Source organism: Microchirus variegatus, assembly GCF_963457635.1.
Source record: "Microchirus variegatus genome assembly, chromosome: 9".
Classification (NCBI taxonomy): Eukaryota; Metazoa; Chordata; class Actinopteri; order Pleuronectiformes; family Soleidae; genus Microchirus; species Microchirus variegatus.
In genome coordinates, this window is record NC_139810.1 from 19,432,109 (window position 1) to 19,457,250 (window position 25,142).

The 25,142-nt window shown below is 38.8% G+C and overlaps 1 protein-coding gene across 1 annotated transcript in view; it reads left to right on the top strand.

Annotated features, from left to right (window-relative positions):
- Positions 1–943: 943 nt before the first annotated feature.
- Positions 944–25,142, top strand: part of pex14 (peroxisomal biogenesis factor 14) — a 44,587-nt gene continuing 20,388 nt past the window's right edge. Inside the window, exons 1-3 of the mRNA XM_083894506.1 lie at positions 944–1,015; positions 3,356–3,406; positions 20,375–20,459. Coding sequence (XP_083750632.1) covers positions 980–1,015; positions 3,356–3,406; positions 20,375–20,459 — 172 coding nt within the window. The 5' untranslated portion in view covers positions 944–979. The remainder of the gene's footprint in view (positions 1,016–3,355; positions 3,407–20,374; positions 20,460–25,142) is intronic.

A 25,142-nucleotide genomic window follows, 5' to 3' on the forward strand; every position in this document is an offset into this window, starting at 1 on the left:
TGCATTCTGGGATATGTAGTTTTATGCCATACTAAAATGGCAAACACTACATTCACATTCAGAGGCTAAAATGACTCATATATGCTGAAATTGCCTTTTTTCTAATCCAATTGCGGATTTTTTTTATATATGTACGTGTATTTTCATGTTGTGATTAATTTATTACACCATATTTCCTGGAATTGTCTGGTTTCTCTATTCAAAATAATAATAACAGGTGTTACAGAAATGGCAATACACGATTCTGGAGTGTCTCTTCACAACTTATATTATTTATTAGGTGGAGATGTTTTTTTTTTTTTAAAGAGTGGCTCCACTTTTTGGAAGCACTGCTCGACACTTCTCATTATTGTGTGACTTTGCTGGTCGATCATGACAACACTCAGCGCATGTGTAGGCAAAAGTCATATGGATTATGTGTCCACACTGACAAAAAGATAGATACAATCAATAGATAAAATCAGATATGAGTGACTGCAGCCTGGAATATGGACAAAGCCTTCAGTATGTGGTCCTGGATTGGATATACACATACGATTGATTCATGGACATGTAACAAGCAAAGAAAATGTGAAATATATATCTAAAAAAAAAAATATATATATACATATACAATATCAAAGTGCATAATAGTTGTACTGATAAATGTTCTTGCACCTAGACAATTTGTCTAATATTGTTAGTCTCAATCAATAACAAATGACAGGGGCTTAGTACAAGGTGCAGATTCAGTTTTATTTGTAATTTTTTAAATGATGGATGGACTTTTATCAGTTCAGGTTGTGTTGTTTGATTTTTTTCTATTTGCTCACTGTGGGACGTATTGTGTTGACGGAAGACTACTTATTTAACTAGTAAAATTAGTAATAGTACTAAACCAGATCTTGTGGAAACATAACCGTCGTTTCCCCACAGGAAAAGCAATCGAGCATGGGTCGTTCGAGGAGCAGCCTCTGTCAAACGAACGAGGTGTAGGAAGATGGCATCCACCGAGCAACCGGATCCACCAACACAGGTCTCCTTTGACTCGTCTTAGACATTTTGTCACTTGTGCACACAGGACAGCGGACTCTTACAAAGTGTTGATATTTGGCGGCTCGTAAACGACTTCTTCTTTTGTCACGCATTTCAAAAACTACTCAGTTTAGCGCTAGATAGCATGCGTGCTAGTTAGCATGATAGCTAGCTCTTACAGTGTTTGAGAAGTTCCACCTCATGTCAGACATGTTTGTGTTGACACACATTGTTAAGCTGACGTCCTTGTGCTTTAACATGTGATGTCCAGCTATTTAGTGCGACTATATCCGTCCTTCCACCTGACCACGGAGTCTTGTTTTTGTGCAGATAATGTTATGCTTGTGGAAAGGTCACTGTTAGCCGGACAAACCTGCTGGTTTGAACTCGCCACTTTGTCGTGTCCATATAATACTGACACACACTCAATCGATCATTGAAAGTAGACACAAGGTTAAGACTCGCAAGTAGCAGCATAGGACCTGCCGTTACATTTACTGCGTACATTTTCAGCACAGATGCACCATATGTTGTGCATATGACAACATTGACTCAAACTCAAAAGTAGTTAGCTGGTGCACAACAGCCAACGCTTATTCAAAAATACTTTATTGACTCTATTATGCACATACTTTCACCCTCGATACCTCTACGGATATAAGTCAGAGTAAGACTACTCAATTGTTATGACAATAGCTCAATGGTTTCTTCTAGTTTATATTTACAACTACATTTTAAGACACACAACTAATATCAATGTCAAAAGGTGTAGATCAGGGGTCTCAAACTGGCGGCACTGGGGCCACATGCGGCCCCCCAATCGTTGGCATACGGCCCCCCACTATATATCATGTGGCAATGAAAATATGGCCCACGACCTCACCGTCTTTAAAACACAGTGTGTAGCTGAGGCACAACTGCCAGTGATGTAATGGAATATAATATATGTTTGCTAACAATGTTTTTCTAACTAATAATAAGACATTTGGTCATTATTATCCCATTATTAAATGTATCATATACAACATTACATATATAAATACACTTGTTAGGGCCCGAGCCACGAATGGCAGTCGCCAAAACGGCTCCTGGCATGAATACATTAATTTTGCATCCTAAATGTATTATTATTAAGTATTATTAAGTGTACGTGTGATATCATGATGTAATATTGTGAACAGTTGTTTTTTTCCCGACTTTTTGTTCTCTAGGCTGGCCCCCTCTTGGCCACAATAGATTGTGCATTGGTCATTTGAGTTTGAGACCCCTGGTGTAGATGGATGGATAGCAGTGGTGTGCACAGACAGTTGGAAGGACAAGGGTGAAAATTAAGTGAGGGAGTCACCACTAGTCACCAGGACGGGCATTTTCTATCCAACACTGTATATAATTTCCTCTAAGGACACCCTTTGGGGCACTGTCATGTAGGGACAGTAGCGGACTTAATAACAGCTTTTTTGATTGGAAGGGCATTCATAGGGGGAAAAAAGATTTGCAAGAGTGTCTTACAGGGCACTGTATCACTTTTCTCCACTATAAATGTGCTCCTTTAGATACAATATGTTTTCTTAAATGTATATTTTACTTTAGAGGCCACAAATGAACTCTAGAGGATACTTTAGTGTGTGTCTTGTGACTCAAGAGGGCACTTCAGCGCACAGCGTTTTTGTCTGTTAGCGTACAAGGGGGGCAATTGCCTGCCGCCATAGATTGATTGATAGATAGATAGATAGATAGATAGATAGATAGATAGATAGATAGATAGATAGATAGATAGATAGATAGATAGATAGATAGATAGATAGATAGATAGATGGAAATAGCTCAGTCATGCATAAGATATTTTCCTGTTCCCTCCTACATCAATACAGAGCAACTCATGTGTGCCTTTGTTTGTTCCTGCTTAGACTAGTTCATTGCCTGATTCTCTCTGCAGTGGCTTCTAATGTCTTTTGGAATTAAATTTAACTTAAATACTTAAAAACTTAGCACCAGATTACACAAGTGATCTCCTTACTCCGAACACTCCAAACAGGCCTCTATGATCTGCCACTCATGGTCTTTTAAAGCGTTCCAGAGTCCAGGTTAAAGACTAAAGGTTATTGAGCCCTTACAGTACTGTCATTTGTGCCATCTTGTTTACTTCTCCTTTTACCTTTAATTGCTTTATGATTTATTTTAACCTCGGAAGGCACATTGTGTTCATTTGCTTGAGAAGTTCTCTGTGAATAAAAATATTATTGTTATTATTATTTGCCCAGTCACTGCTGTAGTAAAACTAACATACACCTTGTCATCCAGTAGATGGCACTCTAATACAAGTCTTTGTTTACCTTCTCAGCCTGGCCTTCCACCCGGGGATAGTGGGGCAGCTCCCCCCAGAGAAACACTGGTAAGAAATTGGTACTTAATACTAGTGTCTTGACTAAAGCAATTATAGACTAGATTAGACGACAGACTACATAACAGATTTTTATATGTGAATGTTATTTGTGTTATGTATTAAAAGACAGAGAAGATCAAATGATAGACACATTACATTTAATCTCATGTGCAAAAGGCAAAAGTATTCTGTATTAGATGAGAATTCTCAGCCTTGGGTGATCAATTCTTCAAAAAAACTTTTAAACGCAACACTATTTTGAACACTTAAGTACCTGTTGTTACCTATCTGTGTTTCTGTTTGTCACTTAAATCAGCTACCATATTATTTGGAAAGCATGAAAGCCAAGATTTGGTTGTGTTGATGACGCATAGTGGAAGAACGCTGTGTTTGTTTTTTTATGATCTGGTGATTTAAAGATGTTTGTTGCCATCTTTTCATCAACAAACCACTTTTCCTTTTCTAATCAGATGATATTACACATTCCCCAGTGAGATCAAGTATTGAAGGCATCCAATTAGCAGCCAGTCATTTAGCACCACACTGATGTCTCCAAGCCCATAATGAGTGTACTTTGTGTTCCCTGTCTTTAGAAAATAAAAAGCTTGTAGAAAGTTCTATTTTAACAGTGACTATAGTTGCTTTAATCATGCTTAACTTGAAACTTTGACCATGTAAACATCCTTGGTTTACTTTTGTAGCAACACTACTATTGTTTGACAATTTGTAATGAAACGTGTTAAATAAGACATGCTTGTGTGAAACAAGTGATGACAACAGTTATTACCCTGACGGTCTTATTGCTAAGTGGGATGGAATGGATCACCGGTGCATTCACTGTCCTTGTGTGGACACAGCATCCAGGTTAGAGGAGTGTATTGTATTGTTCAGCCTACATGTCTCAATGTCATTCACCACCATTCACTCTTCATCCTCCCCCATCATCCCTTCATGCCAAGGCTAATTTAACCCTGGGGTTATTGATTGTGGGAGCATTCTCCCAGGCTTTCTTTCAATTTACTTCAATTTCATCATCCCAGTGCGCTTCCAGACTGCCTCCTCAAAAAGGCCACCACCACCACACTCACTTCCAGCCCCTTTTCTTCTTTCTCTTTTTGATGAGCTGCTCTTTCCCAGTTAAGTGGATTATTACAGTAGGGATAATTCTTGTCACATGGCATTATTTGGATGAGGTGAATAATTGAAATTTGTGTCTGAAAGGATTTTATCTGGATGAGAGGAAAGGGAGTGCTGGCAGGGTTGGGAGGGCGGGGAGAGAGAGAAGAGACAGAGAGAGTCAGCGAGAGTATACACATTTGGATAACATTTATGTGCACATGTGCATGTCAGACAAGCCAGTGTGTCAGGCTGGGGACACCAGTCATGTTAACAGGTTCTGACTCACCTCGCCCAGATCAGCAGGCCCTGGCACACTGTATGGTGTGGGCTCTTCTCTTTGGCAAGAGGGCCAAGCTCAGCGGCTGGTGCCGCAGCCTCTGCCCCTGTCTAAGCCTGAGGTGCAGGTCTGAACCTGCACTTACTGTTGAAAGATGAAGGCATGGAAGAAACTGTGAGTGTTTATTCCATCGTTGACTAGTATAGCAGTCACTGTCAGCCACTGTACTTGTTGCCTCTGGCTGTGCTCTTTGCCTGAGTACCTGCAGAAAAACCTCACACACAGGGAGAACATGCAAACTCCATACAGAAAGGCCCTCAGTTGAACCAGGTTGCGAACCGGTGTCGTTTTGCTGTAAGGCAACAGTGCTAGGCAGTACTCTGGCATGTAGCCCCTGCTGATAATTACTTTCATTATTTTTTACAATTAAAGAAAAATTATAATGAAATATGGCATTTACAAATTTACCCAATCAAACATTATGTATAAAATGCCTTGTATTTCCCCAGGAGCTGTACAATGATGGAAAAAAAACGATATGTATGTTGCCTATGTCAGACTAACTTAGAAGACTGCGTAGACTAACACCAGGTAAGAAACTTTAAGTATGGTGGCAGAGGTGAATAATTCATTGTTTTCCAAATTAAATTGCGATTTGAAATGACTCAATTAGCAAATCGCAAAGACTTCAATTTAAGTATTCTCATTTTGATAGTTAAAAAAAAAAAGTTTAAATGCATACGTAAGAAAAAATTATTGTAAAGTTCTCATCCTTGCATTAGAGTGTAGTAGTTATAGTAGTTAAAACCAACAATTGTTTTCATGTTATATAATATTTTGTCGATTGATTAGTTATTTAGTAGCATAAAATGTCACACATTTTTTGATAAATGTCGATTGAAATATTGATGTTTTAAAATGTCTTGTTTTATCCACAAATCAAAAAGGATTCAGCATTAATGATTTATTTTTTGTATGGTGCAAAAGACCCCAGAAAATACTAAAAATTTAAGAAGCTAAAAAAAACTCCTCAATTAGTTGGTGATTCGTTCAGGAATGATTAATCGCTGAATCTGTGCTGCCCTGTTAAAAAACCCCACAGAAAATCAAATGGCAATATATCTCCTTTAGATGTGCTGACGATTTACGGGGAGTGTTGACCCCTCACAAAGTACGATTCACACTCTTTTTATGCATCTCTAAGCCCGTACTTACTTTATATGCATTGAAAAGTCACACACTCAAGTGGTAGAGAAAGTGTGTGGATTATGTGTGCATGTGTACCGTTTGTGTACCTCTGTGTATACATGTGAGCATAATGTAAACTGAGCGTACGCATGTGTTTAGGTTTGGGGGTTTAAAGCCAGCAGAGGGGGGGTGGTAATGGGAGGGGGAAAAAGAATTGTATGAAGAACATCCCCGGTCTCACAGCAACTTCAAAAGCTCCCCTTCCCCAGGATATTAAGTGACTGTGATGAAAAATTTAGCAAGCATTAAATAAGCCGCTTTGAAGTGATCTGTTTTAGCTCTGCAGTCTCAGAATTTCCGTAGCCGCTCTGCAGTAGCCATCATACCACAGAGGGAGAGAGAGAGAGTGGGAAAAGGGAAGAGTAGTGTGGGAGTTGTGGGAGACCTGGCTGGTTGGTAGAGGACATGCCAGCAGTAATCTGTCCAGCCAAAGACATGAAGGCACTACTGCTGCTACTGTCCCCTTTGGTCTCTCTCTCTCTTGCTCTTTTCTCCTCCCGTCACCTCTCCCTCCCTCATGGCTCTTTTGCTGAGCCCTGTGAGTTGCAGTCAAACAGATGTTGTTCATATGTTAGCTCTAAAAAGGGATTTTTTTTTTCTTTACTAAGTGGGTGTAACACAAATCTAACACAGTGGTGATACCAGGAAGTCAGAGGTCACTCTTGGGTCTTGACTCATTTTTCTTTTTTTGTCCCCATGGAATATGTGTTTTTGGAAATGTATGTTTTTCAAAGCATTAAAAAAAGAAAAACCTGAATTACTATAGATTGTAATTGATTTGTCATTTTTCACTACCATAATGAAAATAATTTGAAATGGTCCCTCTTACATTAGATAAGTGATATTTCATTTCAGTTCACATTTGTCACCGTTAAACCCATGACTTAAATTTCTGACTTCAGGTTTCAACATGCTTCAAATTAATTATTGGCCAAGAATAAGAAATGAGAGCCACTAATGAGTCTGGTATGGTAACTCCGTTCTGTCATGAAACTAGGCTACAATTTAGTTAGTCAAGGGAACCTTCTGAGATTTTCCTTTTTTCCTCTTTGCTCATTACTTTAATTGTAATTGTAATCCTTTATTGGGGCTGTCTGCAGTAAAGGAGAGTTATGGTCCGAGTGGGGGCGCAAGCCATAGAGATATTTCATGATTATTGGAGAAGACGGTCACTAGGTGGCAGCCACTAGTTCGGCCTTGCTGTAATTACTGGGTGGGAAGTGATGGCTAGTGTATGTGCGTGTGTGTGTGTGCAGCGGTGTGTGAAGAGGGGAAGCTTTCTCAAATTCTGTCACACTCCTTGAAAGGGAAAAGTCAAATAAATTTGATCACCTGCCATCTCACAATCGATAGATTCTGTAACCTGTCATGTTGACTGTAAACGGAAGAGCAGAACAAAGACAAAAGAAGGCATCCGTCTTCATGCTTTTGTGGTTCATTCAAAATAAGTAACTCAACCATTGCACCCTGATGTAAGATATGAAGATGACATCGTGGCACCACTTGTGCAATTTGTTTTCTTTGCCAGTAGATTGTAGATGAGGACCGTTTGCACACGGCAGTTTATTTCAGTGACTGTGGGGTCGTAAGTTTTCTTTTTTGAAAAGCACAAAAGCGTGATTCTTTTGTTTCTCAGCACGACACTCATTGTGCATCATACGCTGTTTGTTTCTGTGGTTAATGATACAGGAAAAGCCCTCCATTTTATTGTTGCTGTGTTGCACTTTTCCCCCTCCTCACCCAACCCGGCAGCCAGCCTCCTTAGAGGACTCTGTATGAATTCTCACTGTCATGTCCAAGGACGAGTGGCGCAGGGTCAGCTAATTGCTTTTATGATTATGATTTCACGTCAGATTTATCGTGCATGCTCGGAGCACATCTTTCAGGTCCTGCAGACGTTGCTTGCTTGGATGGGGAAAATGAGTTTACAGCTTCTGGCTGTGACTTCTTGTTTAAGTGCAGGTTGCACTTTTTGACTCATTAGAGTTGAATGCACCGGGTGAATCACACGGGCTTTTCCTGTAAAAGCCTCTTTTTTCTGTATCAGTAAGTCTGCTTGTTTTTCTCATATTTAGCCACAAAAGAGCATTTACAGTATTCACTTTGTCTCGAACATGTGCTAAAGTTTGGAGGTCATAAGTGAGGGATGACACAGACAAGGATTTTTGGTTTTTCTGTCGTTTGAACTTTTTATGAGCAATAAATCTCTCATCTTTGTTTCTGTTCGCAGATGAACTCATTGAGCATAGTCCCCTCATAGTATGCCAGAATTATCAGTTGACTTCTTTTTGATGTTGGTGACTTTTTTTTTCTTCTTCTTTCTGATGGTTCCACCCACCTCTTTGAAAATGATGTGCACAGATGAGTCGAACCCGTTTTATAAATTGTATTTATTTTGTGGTTTCTGCCTCATGTGCAGTGCTGGACTTGATCTGTTTTACCAATCCAGACAATGACTTTTATTTCCCCCTGCTCAGTTTTTGATGAGGGCATTGGAAATCCTTTAATTTGCTGTAAAGTTCATAGTAAATGAAGAAGAAGCTGTTGTCACTGTATGTCAATAATACAGATATTTTATGTGCAGAGTTTCATGTCATGACCCGTGGCTCTTGGTTTGTCGCATTTATTTAACCTCGCTCTGACCTTCCTGGCTGTGCTGCAGTGTGACTAGTGACAGATGCAGCCTGGGAATATGGTTTGGATAGTTTTCCAATGCTCTGAGGAATGCTGAAGCTAGTTTTACACAAAGTTCATTTTGGAGACATGTTAAGTCTGTGATTAAGCCAAATTCAATAAACTTTAATGAATACTTAGGACTTTATTTGTAGGTTTTTCGTCTCTGCGAGTACATTAATGTAAACAGCATGGTAACAGAGCTGTAATTTCCTATTCTCCCACAATTTAGTGAACTGTCATAATGTGTTTACTTAAGAATTGATAGAAATATGACACTGGTTTAATTACAGCGTAGTCACTTTGCCTCAATATACTTGGGAAAGTGGCCTTATTGAGCCGAGCTTCCTTTATACTCTATTCTGCTTTGTAATTACTTCAGCTTGATTTATCGTCTTTTCTTTGTGTTTATGGTTGTAAACTGCTCGAGTGAGTAACTTGGTCTGAGAGTGGCTTGTCTCCTTGCAGCAAGGCTGGAAATCTCCCGATGAATCTGAGATGTCTCCGCTGTCAAGACTGCTCACATCGCTCTCAGCCTCCAATGTCACTTTCAAGGCATAATTACACAAGTTGTGTTGATTAGTATGAGAAGCAATTACGCTGGCTTTCCGCTGCAAATGGAGACTGTGATGGCCCTTGATTGACAGGAAGCATCCTGGCTTTAATAAGTAAATGACTATGGTAATTCAGGTACTGAGACCCTTTGATTTGTCAGCATCTTTCTAATTTTTGTGATGTCCTCTAATTTTAATGAACATGAATTTGATTGAATCCGCCTTCAACTCCCTCTGCCCCTTCACCCATATGCCTGTCTCTCCTCTTTGACCAACAAGGGAGCCATATGGTTATACTTCCAGAGCTCCTGAACAATCCTGCTGCTGCTTGCTGAATTATCTTTCGCTCCCTCTCTCTGCGTTAATCCAGTTCGTCAGAATACAAAAATTAATAAATAAACAAACAAACAACATGCAATTTTGGCATGCTGTTCCAAATGCTTTTCAGCGCATTACGCTTTCGCAAGAGTAGAAATCAGAGGAAAAATTATTTTTAATTGACACTTTGGGGAACATTTTTTTCTCTTTTTATCTGGCTTCCCAGTAAGTTATTAGCTGTTAATTTGTCGGCAAGCTCCCCTACAGCGCCAGATATTTGTTCAAATGCTGGGATCCCCTCAGTGCATTTGTAACTACACTTCAGAAAATGCTGCCCTGTCTAATTATGTAATATAATACTGCCTTTTAGGCAAGTTTATTTTAATTGAATAATATTAGTTCTTGCTAAGTGTAAGCTTTTGCAACAGTAATACTAAAAAAGGTCTCTACTACATGCAATTGACATAAGTGTACAGTAAAATCTAGCAGAGATTCTGGGTCTGCAGTTTATTCATTTTCTAAAAACAATTCTTGAAGATTTAAAGCTTTTACAATAAGATCCGTGTATTTTAGATATTTGAATTGTGGCCAAACATTTGAGTGATGCTGAAATTTGATTGGCCCTACCCTCAATGTCATATTTCTTTCTTTGTTAACCACAGTTGGCCTAATCAAGTAATTCCCTGTTTGTCTTAGTAACCCCCTATAGAGTCATACATGCATAAATATAATAAAATAATTTGCTCTTGCACTCCATAGCCAGGCTGTAATTTATATGGATTGAATGAGCGCTGCATTGTGGAAAAGCACGAGTGGACCAAATGCTCGTTTGTCACCTTTAATAAATGTTGGAATGTAAATTATGAAGTTATGCTTCAGATGTAAATGCACTTTATTCCAGTCCTTTAATGTAAACAGCCCACTTCAATACATTAAGGGGGTGGCTGAAGGGCGTTGGGGGTTTGACTTGGAATTTTGACCGTTTTCACAATCAATAATAAACACAAAAGAGCCGAGATGGGGACCATTATAACATATTTGAAGTTGGGTTCATAAATTATTGCATGAAAGCAGGCTTGTACACCAAAAATGTAAATACATTAATGTTATTAATAATGTAGTGACTAATAGTTCTATCAAGATGGTAATAGCAGTTTAATGGAATATGACAGCAAGAATGTATTACACTTCTTACATTAAGACGGGACCCCACATGACATTTATCAGGGATTTGTGAAACAATTTTTTTGATTATTTTGTTAAGTTAATTGCTCCCCCCCCCCCATGTCTTCTCTGGGAGAGGGGCAAAAATTGGTAATGGATATTAATTAATAAGTGTCAGTTTTGTGGGTTTGATTAAAAATAATGAAAGCACAATGCTAATGGGATTTCAGAGTTGCTCTGTGTGTGGCTCCCTGAGATTGTGGCTTTATCTGGGGAATCTGAAAAAAGCAGATAGTGGGCTACTCGAGACTTAAATGAAAGTGAAATACAGAAAATGAGAAATTATCTCGAAACCTAAAAAAGTTGAGAACTGATGTGAGAATTTGGCACTCCAAAAAGCCCAGCTAGATGTGTAATACTGAAGAATGTGAATGCTCAAGGTTAAGATTTTAGTGTTGCAGTTGGAAAGTTGGGCCTGACTCTATTCTCACCTGTAGCTGAGGGATTTTATGTGAATGAAAAACAATTGACACAAACGTGGAGGATAAAGCTGTAGATAATGGATGGATAGAATTCTGGCAGATCTGTCTTTATGGCCGCTGTGATATGGTGTTCATATATGGTTTGTTTGCCAGCAATATGATGTTGTAAAGCTTGGATATACTGTATGTGTGTGTGTGTCTTTCCAAAGCTTCTCTTTCAAAATAGTTGCATCTATTTTGAAAGAGTATCATGAAAATTGAGCCGCACTTGGCACTGATTACAGTGTGGGATCTATGACTACATCCAAGTCCACTACAGTCAGTCTGGAGAATCCCTTGCCAAGTCTTCTTTGTGTCTATGTGCCATCTTCAGCAGAAAGAGGACTTTTAAAAGCTATCATTACGGTGGTGCACAAGTGTAGATCAGCAGTGAAACAGGGGCTGGCACAGTAAAAAAAAAAAAAAAAACAGCCGTATAGCCACTGACACAACTGACAATTATCCAACACCTGGACTGGTTCCCCTCCCTGGCATGTGCGTCAAGACTGACGACTTCTTGTTAATGCAGTGATTAACAGGAAGATTGCATTTGTTTTTCCTGCGCGGCTCTCCTGGCAGCAGTGCTTTGCTTTCTTTTTGATTAAAGTAGTAGATGGATGGAAGAATTGTAGCTCTGTCATGAACTTCAAAAGGAACGGTGAGAGGGGGCTGTCAGAAATGTAATAAATAGAGGACAGTTGGAGGCCTTTTTGTCCCGCCCATCTGCATTATATTTATTGTGGGCTTTGGAATTTTAAGGGAGGTATTGGTGGCCTGGAATCTGTTGGAAAGAACAAACAGTCTTTGGTTGTCGCCAAATATGACTGGGTTTATTTGTCTCTCCCTTCTAAGTTTCTATTTTTTAGTCTGTTTTTTCCCCTGTGGCTGTGACTGTCCGTTCTCACGTCACATCTATAGGATTACTTAATGGCTTTTCCCTCTTCCACGCTGTATTGAATGGGATTTTTAAGTGTCCTGGGGATAAGAAAAGGGTTGTGGAGGGTCTTCGTCAAGCAGCCCGTGCTTTTGAAATGCAGAGAGTGGCATTGTCATGTGTTTTCCGTGTCAAGGTCGACAGAAAATGTCAGAACAGGTGCATGTCTGCTGCTGAGCTGCTCGCCAACTCAGCCCATTTGCTGTAACGCACCACCCTGTGTCACACAGTGGTTCACTGTTGTTGTCTTCTATCTTCGTTCTTTTGGAGGAGCCTGGCAAAACATGTATTTTCCACTGTCGCCACATAAGCTGATGTACAGTCGAATTGAGTGTGTATGCCTGAGCTATGACCATTGCCTCAGATTGTCATGTAGTGACAAAAACTGTGGGTGTTGTGCCGCAGTGACATGCAACATTCCTTTCTGGTTCTTTCTTGTCTGAGTCCTTAAAAACTGATTAGAACATCTCGAGGGACATAACTTTGAAAGGGTAAACACATTATTTGAAACCATAAATGGAGAGGTCAAATCTACGTAATAAATATATTGGATTGAAGAAAGTGTTCTATAGGAGTATGTACTATACGTACTGGTTTATACAGCTTTAATCTTATTTTTGTACTACATCTGGCAAACACGTGTATTGAGTTGCATCGTGATGAAATGTCGCACTTGATTTTGCCATTCATGGCATTCTATAGCAAGTTAAATCTCCAGTGTGTGACCTCACCGCAGTGCAGAAATGTTGAAATGAAGAATGGTTATTCTGTGTGATGTGTAATGCTCATATCCTAAAATGAGAAGACTCAGAGCTGCTATGTCTTCGACTCTGATGTAAGCAATGCATTCTTTCTACACTCATCCTAGTTTCAAACTTAGATTCTTCCTGGCAGTAGGAGGTCTCCAGAAAAGAAGAGTTGGTCAGCATGTTTCTCTGTCACTTAGTGTGATCAGGAGCAGACTGCATTTGCTCTTTTTTTTTTCAAAACCAGATGAAAGGCCTTTCTCATTTGATGATAATTTCAGTCTGTCTTATCTGTCGCTGTAGATATGTGGCCCATTGTCTTAGCAAGTGTGTCTAAATGTTTGTGACTGGTCTCATTGCAAAATAGGCCACAAGGGTAAAACTGCGAGGCTTCTTTCCTCCCCTTTGACTTAACCATACCATGCCTGACCAGTAGATGGCGATGTTAATCTTCTTTGGCTCAGCTCCTGCCTGGGTTCATCTGCCATCATACCATCCTTTTGCCCACTCGCTGAGCAAAGAGGGGTCTCACCCTGTGTGGAGGGTCATGCCACCAATTCCTGTCCCCCTTTGAAGATCATGAAATTGCTGATCCAAGACGCACGATTAGTGCATTCAGCCTATCAATTGGAGAAGAGTTGACGTGTGATTATAATGTCACTGGAATGTCACAATCTGTCTGGTTGTCTTCGTGAGCATACTCTCATTCTGTGACACAGTGTGTCCAAGAAGGAATCATTTGATCAATAAAAGGACACTGCTCTCCCTCCATTGTCACTGGCCTCTCTATTCTGTTTTATTAGTCAATTTGGCAGGCTGGCTGTACTCGCACATTAAACCGATGCCAACTTGCTGCAGCTTCACCCCAGCTTCCTGCTTTATTTGCTTATCATAAAGGTTCACTTCATGTTGCTTCTCTGTGTGTGTATGTGTTTGTTTCTGTGAGTGGGTGCTGCCTCAGTGAGACGATAGGCTTGTCACAGTAAGTTGCTTGTGACGGCAGCAGATCTTCTCCTGACACCACAACACAACTTCTGTGGTGTGTCGCTTGGACACAAGGTTCATATTGTTTGCTACTGGTGCCGCTCACATTTTGCCTCAATCAGCTAATTGAATGTGAAATGCCAGCGGACCTCGATGATATGAAGGACAACACACAGTGCAGTGGCTGTCTCAGGAAAATCCTTCGTGCTTGTTTATGTGACGCTATCGGGTTGCTTTTCCAGTTTAGGTCACAAAGGATATGACAACATATTTATGCAAATCGTTTTTTTATTCCTAAAAACGTAATTTATTTATTGTCATTGTATATATGATACAGCAAATGTTTGATAAGCTGTCGCTTAAGGTGCACATCCATTAATCGAACAAAAAACAAGGTTAAATAAACAAATAGAGGAAAAAGTGGGGTCTTAAAAGTTTGTATTCTTTAAAGGTATATATTTCTTTAAATAACAAAAGCATAAATGTTTTTTTAAATTTAAGTAAGAAACTACTGATTGATGTTCATTTTCTATTACTCATGCGTTTTATTCATAATTAGAGCACATTTTAGCTCATCTAGAATTACATTTCTAAAATGGGACAGTTATCTTACAACTTTGTAAAACAGATGAAGTTGAATTCATAAATGAATTGATAAAAGAATTGATCATTTGAACAAATTATATTTTTGGTTGTATTAAATATTTCTCCTGAGTTCTTGATGCACACTGTATTTGTTGGTACATTCAACTGATTTTAAATCTTGAGCTCCACTAGTGTGTTTTGTTAAGTCTCGTCCATGACTGAAAAGCACATGGAGCTGCTTGTCACAGAATGTCATCATTGACTCTTTGAAAAAAAAAAAAAGGAAAAAGAAAAGCTTCAAATTACAGGAAAGAGGCACTGCATTAAAGAACAAAGGAGATCGATGGCAGTACATTAAATTTATGCGAATGAAAAAAAAGTCAACTAATTAAAATTGATTACTCCTGCTTTGTAAATGTGTTTCTGAATTAAATTATTGTATGAAAACATTTTGACCAATTGAGGAGCTGAGGAAGTATCCATTACTGGATTGCAGCTGAGAAGGGGCTGGAATGTTTTGTGGTGGCTAAGTAGTTTGTTGTGCTCCGCTGCGACTCCCCTCTCGCACCCCCACTGCTAAAGTGCCATGGGTTAATCTCTGATGACCCTCATCTCTCAGAGCAGCTCCAGCCTCATGGTTTGGGCCTTTTACCTGAATTAAAAGGAATTTGCGGCCTATATAAGAATTTTTGTCCAAAGTAAGTGAAAGTGGGGTGTCACTGACAGAGTCGTTGCTCTTTAGTCATCAGGACTCTCGGGGCTGCGCAGGCTCCACTGGAGAGGTCCTTATCTAAACAGTCATCTGTCTCGCTGGTTTAGCAAGGGCAACCCCAGGCACCATGACTGACAGTTGCACATTAAGAAATGTCAGACTCTGCTTTGTAACCGATTTCTCAAGCGATTTTTGATTTGGCTTACATGTTTCTCACTTTGTTCGAATATGTCTTATCTTATTGGTGAAGTTTAAACACTTAACAGTATCTTGAATCTTAAAATATGCGGCTACAGTTTTGACATATAATTTCACACCATAGCAAAAAAAAATGTCTCTGTAATTACAGACGAGAACAGAGGAAGGAGCAGGTCAACTTCCTCTCCCTTCGTAACCTCAGCACGAGTCTCCTCAGGCGTTATTATCTGTTTTTATCTGTACTCTGTTGTTTCAGTATGACCGTGTCCTCATTGGATCAAATGTTCTTTAGCCCCTTTCTTGGGCTGAACCTGCTCAACTTTTCTGTGTATGTGAAGAGCTCTGAAAAGGAAATGCTGCTCAATGGAAATTTTGGTCTGTACATACAGTGGTCTTGAAAAAAAAAAAAAAGGCTTGATTTCCGTCCACCCCCCACCCCTGCCCCCCATTTACAAATTGCATAATGCACTTTTGATGTCATGATTGTAGCTTTGCCAGTGGCTCTAGCGCTGACACTAATACTGTGGTGTATGTTATTTTTAAACCTTTGCAATGCAAATGTCAATGATGTTTTCCATGACCCTTTTCCATCTGTTGAATTGTTGACTTTGACCTTTTTTAAATTTTAAAAGTTAGGGACGTTCAGTAAAGAGAATAAGACACACAAATAACACGCTCTATTTACTTTTACTGATAGTACAGTTTTAACACATGTAGTGGGTTTTAATTATGTTTGTTTATAGGAGAAGATAGAAAAGCCATAATTTACTCGTATTCATTCATCAGATTTTTACTGATGTTGCAATGTATTTTCAGTTATAGTTGCTCATTTAATTGTCTGCTACTCAAGAAAGCGCTGCCTCAAAATGATGTAGGCAATAAACAAACATTTCTCTCCATCTCTCTTTTTTTTGTGTATGAATGATTAAACTCCAGCAGGGCCTTCCTGCGATGTCTGAACTACTGTGGATGTAGAGGTTAGCTAAATGGTTGAGTCTACACCTCACTTCCTGATGTCTCTCAGGGTCAATAATTTTCTCTAGCAGCCCCCATGAGGCCTTGCTTCCTCTGCTAAAGGTCACATTAAGGCGGGAAAGATGTCACAATTAGAAGGGCATTTAAAGCTGCTTTTTTTTAAAAAGATTAAAAAGCAATGTTGGACACATCAAGCTGTCAGGCGAATAAAGGAAATACAGTAATTGCATTAAAACTTAATTCCTTTCTTGCAAGGCTCTGGTATCAGAGAGGTATTGGGTTAAGTCATTTAAGACAGCTGCCCCTGATAATCATCCATGAAAGCACCAAATTAATATAGAGCTTCATTTTTTGCCGTCTCTCACTTTCTCTCACTTTTGGCCCTCTAAATGTGTGTTTAGGAGGGGGAGGAATTTGAGACTACCCTAACACAATTTTTGTTCATGTCTATCAGTGTGTTATTATATCAGGGGCACTCCTCCACAAATGTACAGGCCGAGGCAATTTGGAATGAATTGATTCACACTGAGACAGAATCCTTTACTTGCTAATGATTTCCTTTTAGCCCCTCAGTTGAACCCCAGCACCCTCCTTCTAGGTTCATCATGCCCTCTGTCTTCGTGCAGATAAAATGTGTTCATTTACCTTTCTGCGGAACATATGACAAGGGTTAAAAAGTTGCTAAGTGTGTGCCAATTTAATTTTCTATAACAATAAGGGAAAGTATTATTAGAAAGGATTAAAGTATTTATATTAAGACAAATACAAAGTGGCATGTCACATCATGCCTCAAATAGTCTATGATGAACCTACGTATGACAGTTAAATGCAGATTAACTCTGAGCTGGTGGATGTAGTAGTAGATGTAGAACTTTAATAAAAACATATTTTTTATTTTAGATTAAATATTGACAGTTTGATTTTTAAAAAATAATCTCAGAGATAAGCAACTATAGGAAAGCCAAGTAGAATGAAAAGTTGCAAACAGCATTTGTACTTTCATTACTTGAGCAATTAATGGTTTAACTTGTCGTGAATTATTAAGACAAAAAACAAGAATCTTGAATCACATCTTTTAGGTGTCTTCCCTCATCTGCTGTCGTTATAATACATTTTATTTCGAGGTGCCTTTCACCCAGCCACCTTGAACAACAATATACTATAAAGCAATAAAACAATGTACTACAAAGTTTGAAAGTTTATTTAAAATCCTGAAATCACTTAAAAGAAGAACATGTAAGATAGCTGAGACACTGCTGTTTGTGAAACCCAGTCTCTCTCTACTCAAACTGCTCATATCCTGAAACCTCAAACTGCAAACCTGCAAAACATCCTATGGGTTATAGTTAAGTGATATTACCAGTTAAAGCAAAAATATACAACTGGTTACATGAATTTCCTCAGGCATCCTTCCATGCGGTTCGAACATAATTGGATTTAATCTTCATTTCTCGCAATTCAAGGTATCGCAATTGTAATTTTCAGACAAGTGCAGCACAAAGTCTTGTCCAATTCAAACTCAATAACGCTGCCATAATCTTGTCCTTTCATCAACTGTGCTGTCTTTAAGTGTGTTGGTTAATGTTATCTCTTCCTATGATTGAGTTTTCACTTCTTTTGCAGCTTTACCTGACACTCCATTGGTTATCTGGTTAGCAAAGATCATTGCCCTTAACATGGAGCACTTTGGTATATTAGCAGTCAACGCTTTACAAGTAGCTTCCTGATTTAGCTTAATTATTGTTCAGACCCACCCCCCCCAAAAAAAACTAAAGTTACTGATTTTGTGGAAGGAAGGAAGTATGAAGGAATTACCTATGTAATTTTTGTTTTACTTCTTTATGCTGTCATCCCAAATGTGCCTTGCACTGTTATCCATCTTACCCCTTAAAAGCCCAGTTGTGTGCTACCCAACACTATAACTGGGGTGATCCATAAGTCAATAACAAGACAAGACTGAAATCTGTGCAATGTGGTTATAATTGATTGAGATGTCTGGGTGGAACTTGTGCGAAGCATCTATGTCATCTGCTAAGAAGTGCACTTTTCCCCTCCCTGAAGATCTACCACTACAGTTTTAACCAAATGGACGTTTACCTCATTAGTTTGCCGCTGAGCTAGCTGTGGTCCTTACTAAGATGTCATACTTATGCCTGTTAAAACTGACACCATTTTCTTGTCAATATTGTGCTACTGAAATTTTAAGGGAATGTAAACATGGTTTGCTCATTCAGCATATTCTTCCACTATTAGGTCATTTGCCTCTCACGGGGCCTACATCACTCTTGTGTGGGTGTGTGCGTGTGTTTGTGTGTTTTATACAGGAATAAGTATTAGAATATTAGATTTTATTGTGTTCATTATCTCTGGTTTCTGCCTTTACCACAAGTTGTCTTGTCGGCTCACTTAACACTAACAGCCAGACCTTTGCCAAGAGCTTTGTTATTTTATTTTTTTTGCCTTGTTATCAAAAGGACATTTTCTCTGTGTTTTGACTGCATCTTTCAGCCCAGAACATCGGTTGGTGGTTCACCATGCAAATGGTTTAATCTGCTTGTCACAATGAAGGTTCTGGGTGACTGACTTTAATAAGCCCTCAGCATATAGAGATCCAGGAAATTCCATACCCTTTGTGTAACCCTTATGTACATCAAGGTCACGGTGGTGTCACAGGGAAATGGTAGATGAATTGTGGCAGCATCTCTTGGGATGAATGTGGTACATTTTGGTAAAACTCCCCATTGAAGTTTCATTACTATACACAGCATAGTGCACAGGAAGGCTGAGCATGATGCGTGGTACTCTCCTGTGCGCATCTAATTTGAATAAAGGTGCTCTTAAGTTGCTTTTCAGCATATTCTTTGCCTAGCAATGACATGTCAAATACATTTTCATAAGTTTAATAATCCTGTGCCATGATTCTCCACTGTAGTGTGTGTTTGTCACAGAAATCTTACTCTTTACACAGCAGCTTTCCTGCCACACCTTACCCCGTGGACAAGTTTAAACTGCAATTCTTTTGGATTGAAACGGGTTCATAGTGTATGCAATGCATTACCCAAAACGAATTACCACTGGCAAGGCGCTCAATCATTTTGTATCTTTCAACACTAAGAGAAAAGAAGAGTAATCAAAACCTTTCAACCTATTAGAGGGATGACTTTTACAATTGAATCACGGGGACCACAGGTGCGATAATAAGTCATCTAAACCTCCCCTCCAGTGTGTTTCCCCTTTCTCTGTGTTCTTACATATTTATCTATTTTAGGAGGCGCCGCTTCACGGCACCCACTTCAAATTTATGTTTTAATGCCATTTGAGGAAGATTCTTTTTTCTCCCTCCAGTTCTTGGAAATGCATACTGTGGTGGAAAATTAAGGTGCATCTCGAAGGAAAACATAATAGAATCGATGAACGCACTGCACTTAAAACTACTGATGTTCTGATGCTATTTAACGTTCTAGTGCATTAACGTTTCAAGTCATTACAACATTCAGGCCGGGTGATTTGATCATGGCGGGTTTTTAACTGGAAGAATTACAGAAGTTTTCAGCCTAGGATTCTCAAGTTATTAGATACAAATGATCACCTCTGCATTAAGTATAGATTTTCCTCCACTGCGCACTTAAGAATGGAAGTTTGTCTTTAAGAGGGTAATAGCAAATTAAGCTCCATACTCCATTTGTCCAGCACTCATGATGGGCTAATTTTATAACTGCTGATTTGGTCATTCCCCACATTTAGCTGGAAAGTGGTCAGGTGGTCTTTCTCCTCACTGCTGGGTGTGGAGGGTTAGAAGCAACTATCAAATGGAATCCATTTATGCCTTTTTTTTTATAACGAACCTTTTCTTTAAAAAAGGTCTAGACCATTATTTGTACTCTTAAGAGCATCACTTTCCTGTGCACCTTGTCTTCTTCCTCTCCCATTGTCTCACTGAGAAATTAAATCACATTTGTCTCTCCCCAGATTTCCACTGCTGTAAAATTCCTACAGAACACAAAAGTTCGTCAGAGTCCTTTGGCTACCAGAAAAACTTTTCTGAAGAAAAAAGGTAAGAGACATTTGATCTTTGACTTGATATTTGTTAAATTCTGTTCTGAAAACCCAAAAACCTGAAATAAAAAGAGGTATACTTATTTTTGTGTTCACAAAATGTGGTAGGTTTTTTTTGGATAAGATTAGTCAGTAAAGGTCAAAGGTTGTGGTCATAGCTCTTTGCCCTCGAGGCTCTAACTGGGGTCGATTTGTGACTTTGGCTTCAGAGTGCATGATTCAGGCGCTCTGAATAAATGACACACCAGTTGGGATGCTCCTTTGGGTTCAGGAAAATTAATATTGACAAACTCTCTCTGCATTTTCAATGGAATTATCAATATTGCCTTCCAGCATTTTAACCCTTTTACTTAATTTAACTGTTATCGTAAATTTGAGGGATGACACGGGGAGGTTTTCTAAGCAGGGACGGTGGAAATGTTTGCTGGCTCTTCACTTTCTTTGCAATTCATGGAAATTATTTCTGACACATGGCAGACTATTGTTTGTGCAATAAAACTTGCAAATAGCTTTATTACTCTGAACTCATTTAAGTTGGTTCAATATAATGCGGCAGTGGAAATGTGCAGTTTGAAGCCATGTATTTCTTAGAGTCAGCCTATGGCTAAGCAGTGGCGATGTGCTCGGAGAGTAGGTGGCTTCTCTTCAAGTGAACTGTCTGTGGATAATATTTTTATTTCAGTTCTCCATAAAAACAGTTTGGTATTTAGGGGACTGTACCTCTGCTGTGCTGGGGGACACTGCCTCCACCATTAGTGTAGCCAAACAGTGAAAAGTGAGCCTAAAAGCTCCAAGACTGGGAAAGGTAACATGAAACCAAATCCATGGTTGCCGGCTGCTGCTACACACATCTCATCTAGCTCTAATGACTCTTGGTATCTTTTGAAATTTCTTTGTCTTTGTGTCTCATTATTGACAACGAAGGCATGTTCGCTATCTACTGTTGGTTATCTCAAAATGCAATAAGGCCTCATCAATACGAAATGATGTCATGCTACACCTCATTTTCTTCGTACTTTGTGCTTTGCTGTAAACTCTACAGAGCTCCACTATCCAAAATGGTATGCTCTTACTGCACTTTAAGTCCATGAAATATGTATGGCGCTTTGATGTAGATTTATTTTGGAAAGTCAGTTCCACTAAAGATCTAAACAAGAACCCTCGATTTGCATAAGGACATCGATCTCAGGAAGAGAGAGGGTAAAGATGATAGAAAATAGAGTAATGTAACACTAAGCATAAAGTATGTTTGACTATCACTCTGCAGAGAACTCTTGACTTGTATGGTATAGATGTACATAAGTGAACTTGGAAATTTCATTCTTCACTTCCCTGTGTCGTTTCAGCAAAGTGCTCGTCAATAACCTCATATCTAATTAAATCAGTTTGTTTTCCTTCATTTTCACTTCAACTCACTAATTTCAAGCTTAAAAGTATTTATTTAGTCTACATGAAATTGTGTCAAATTGTGTGTTTCTAAAGTGACCATAAACGACGTAAATCCAATGTATAGGTGATATTTAATATGGAAATGATATAAATTGAAAGATAGATGAAGTTCTGTGCGTTGTCCCAGTGTTATTGATGCCCCAATTTTAATCACTTTCTTTTTCTGTCTACGTGACTTCAAGACAATTCATGATTCACTAGATTCAACTTTTCTTCAAGTCTGTCTTGCATATATTTATAAAAATTACAAAGAAGTGCTGGCACCCGCAGTAGAGTAACAGCAGGAAAAGCAGTAATCTATTATTTTTGGTGGAAATTATGCATTCTTTTATACATGTTTCCAAAACCTTTACGAGAAATGGAGAAAACTCACAGAATGCAACCTCTGTCAGGTGTCTCACAGTGTCTCAGTACACTCCCCTATCTCACAAGGTTAACAATTGTAGTCTTTAAATCCTCTATTTGAAACAACCCATGTACCCATTTATTCTGTGAGCCAAAACCTTCACCCCAACAAACATTTAATTCATCCAAATATGTCCTTTACTGGTGAACCCAATTAAAAACGTAAACTTTACGAAGATAATTCATATATTTAATATAATATGCTATAATAATATGCTGAATGTGATATGCTTCACATGTCCTCTATGTGTCTTTTCACTATACGGTTTTGCAACACAAATGAGTTGTATTTCTCACTTATAGTTAAAGTGTAACATAAAAAAAAAAACATTTGAGAAGTATGTGTAATCTGTGTCTACACGAGTCTCAGTGTTCAGTAGAATATTGTCATTATATTTGGTGATTGTTTACTTATTTTCTGCCTCACATTAGCCATAGTATTAGAGTTAATATGCTTAAGTTCTGCACAGACATAACAGCGGCTCAATGCTCACATTTTCTGTAATCAACTTGAATTGTCCTCACGGCCTTTTGACCTAGAAACTCAATCAGCCTCCTCCTCCCTCAGTCACGACAACAAATATGCCAGTCTTAATTTCTAATACAGTTTAATGTCATATTTATGTAAATACTTCTGGATTTTACTCTATATTAACAGCCAGAAATGTCAAAGCACACATAAAATGAAACAATACCATCTCCTGGTAGAGTGGAATTTAAATTGGATTCCTCTTGCTGCCAGTACTTATGCTGGACAGCTGATGAAGGGGAAAATAGGGCCCACTTTGATTACATGTTGCTGAATCTTTACACAATAATCTCACTCGTGCATATTATTTCTCTGCACATTTGTGCCCTAATCTGCGGTGAAGAATGCCTCTCTGGTTACATTTTTTTCCCAAAGAGACCTTAATAGTGTGGTTATTTCAATATTCATTGAAAAATATAATTTTCTGTTTTGCTTCAGCTGTCAATTTCAGAATATGAATTGGCAATTATGTAGTCCAGTATTTCTAGCTGCCCCTCTTGCCGTCCGTGTTGAATAAAGTGGCTGAAATATTGAAACTTTGTCACTTAGATGAGATATAAATCAAGATTAAGATCAGATGTTTTCTCTTCCTTCTTGTAAGGAGTGGGAAAATGGATTGCATATAAACTGTCTCGCAGCCATTTTGAAGCAATTTTGCTTCACTTTTTCCTTGCCAAGTTCAAGTAAATTTTATTGCGTTTGAGTGAAATATAATGTGCTACAGTCTCATCTAGTGAATTGTGCCATCTATGTCCTCTACAATCAACAGATGTAACAACTAAGGAGTGCCGGGACCTATTTTGGCACCACAATTTAACCCAGACAGTAAGCAGTTACACACAATTATCAAAAAAATTCTTCGTTCTCAAGGCAAAGTCAGGAACATTTTCCAGCTTTCATCATGTCACTTTGACCATGGGCCATAAACTGACACACTCACATCCACTTTCAGATTACCAAACAGAGTGCAGTTTGGGAAAGTAAAATACAGCTAAAGTTAAGTGCTACATACATTGTGTATTACAGGTAAATTCAGCATGTGAAACAGGCACAGTACAGTCTCTGTCAGTGAGACATAAATGATGGCTTGACTTATTTCTTTTTTATATCATCCCAGTTGTTATTGACTTGAATAAATAATGCTAATAGATTTCACCCTCAGAGGGGCCGCTGATCCAGGGTCATGGGGAACACAGGTAGACTGTTGGTCTATTACCATACCTGGTATGAAGGTAAGGGTAAGGTTCATCATTTCAGATATTAATAGGATCCTGTTTGTAAGTGGGGTTATGTGACTCACCTCTCGGACAAAAATGACAATGACCAAGGCCTGCGTAGAAGGTAAAGGGATTGATGTGGTTATAAATTACTCCACGGCGCCACCTAGCCCAGTCCTTGCCTACTTTGTCATCACTACAAGGCGATAAAGCAGGGAAATGAGAGCAGAGTCCGCTTTTTTAATACATAAATGAATACTCTATGAGAGTGGTCATTATTTAGGGCATGCCATTTTCAAGCAGTTGTACTGAACTAAATGACATGTAGAATCTCCCTCGCCAACACGGCATGGGAAACAGGTTGAAGTTGCACTCGTCTTCTTAATAACCCATTGACCTCCATCTATTTATGACCCATGCCATGTATTTTATTTTTTTCTAAATATAATATTCAAAATGTAAGTAATTTTCACTCAAGGGCAACTTCATAATTCAGCCCTTGGCGGATAGCGGAAAAGGCATTCACCTTTTACCACCCAAAATATTTTAGTAAGCAATTTTTATAATTGGCTGTCCGGCCTAGATCTTGAACCATAAAGTCCAGAAGTGCCAGAATTGGAGAAATGGATTTAATGCAAGAGCCTTGCTGCTTCTTTGCCCTTAAAAAACACCCAGAGAATATGAGCCGCTGAAAATAGAGCTGTAAATAACCTGACGAGCAATGGGTTTTCCTTTAAATAAATACCGATCAGGTTTATGTTGAAAGACAATAGAAAACGTAGCCCAGATATGCAGTTTACAGTATTTATAGCTGTAATATCGAGGTGCCAGCACCGTAATTTCATGCCCCAATGAGAATGGCAAGGTCAAAGCAAATGCTTTGGCTGAGCATCTGCTAATACGGTGACTCATAAACAGGCACTGTGTGTATCAGGTGCACCAAATAATACAGTATAATGAAATACAGAATAGCTTTCCATTATTGTTCTTTTTTATGGTGTCGTCATTAGGTGTAATTTATGTCTTAAAAAATTCATCTCCCCACAGTTCGATCTGAAATGGAGGTCCAGGGGTCATTCCA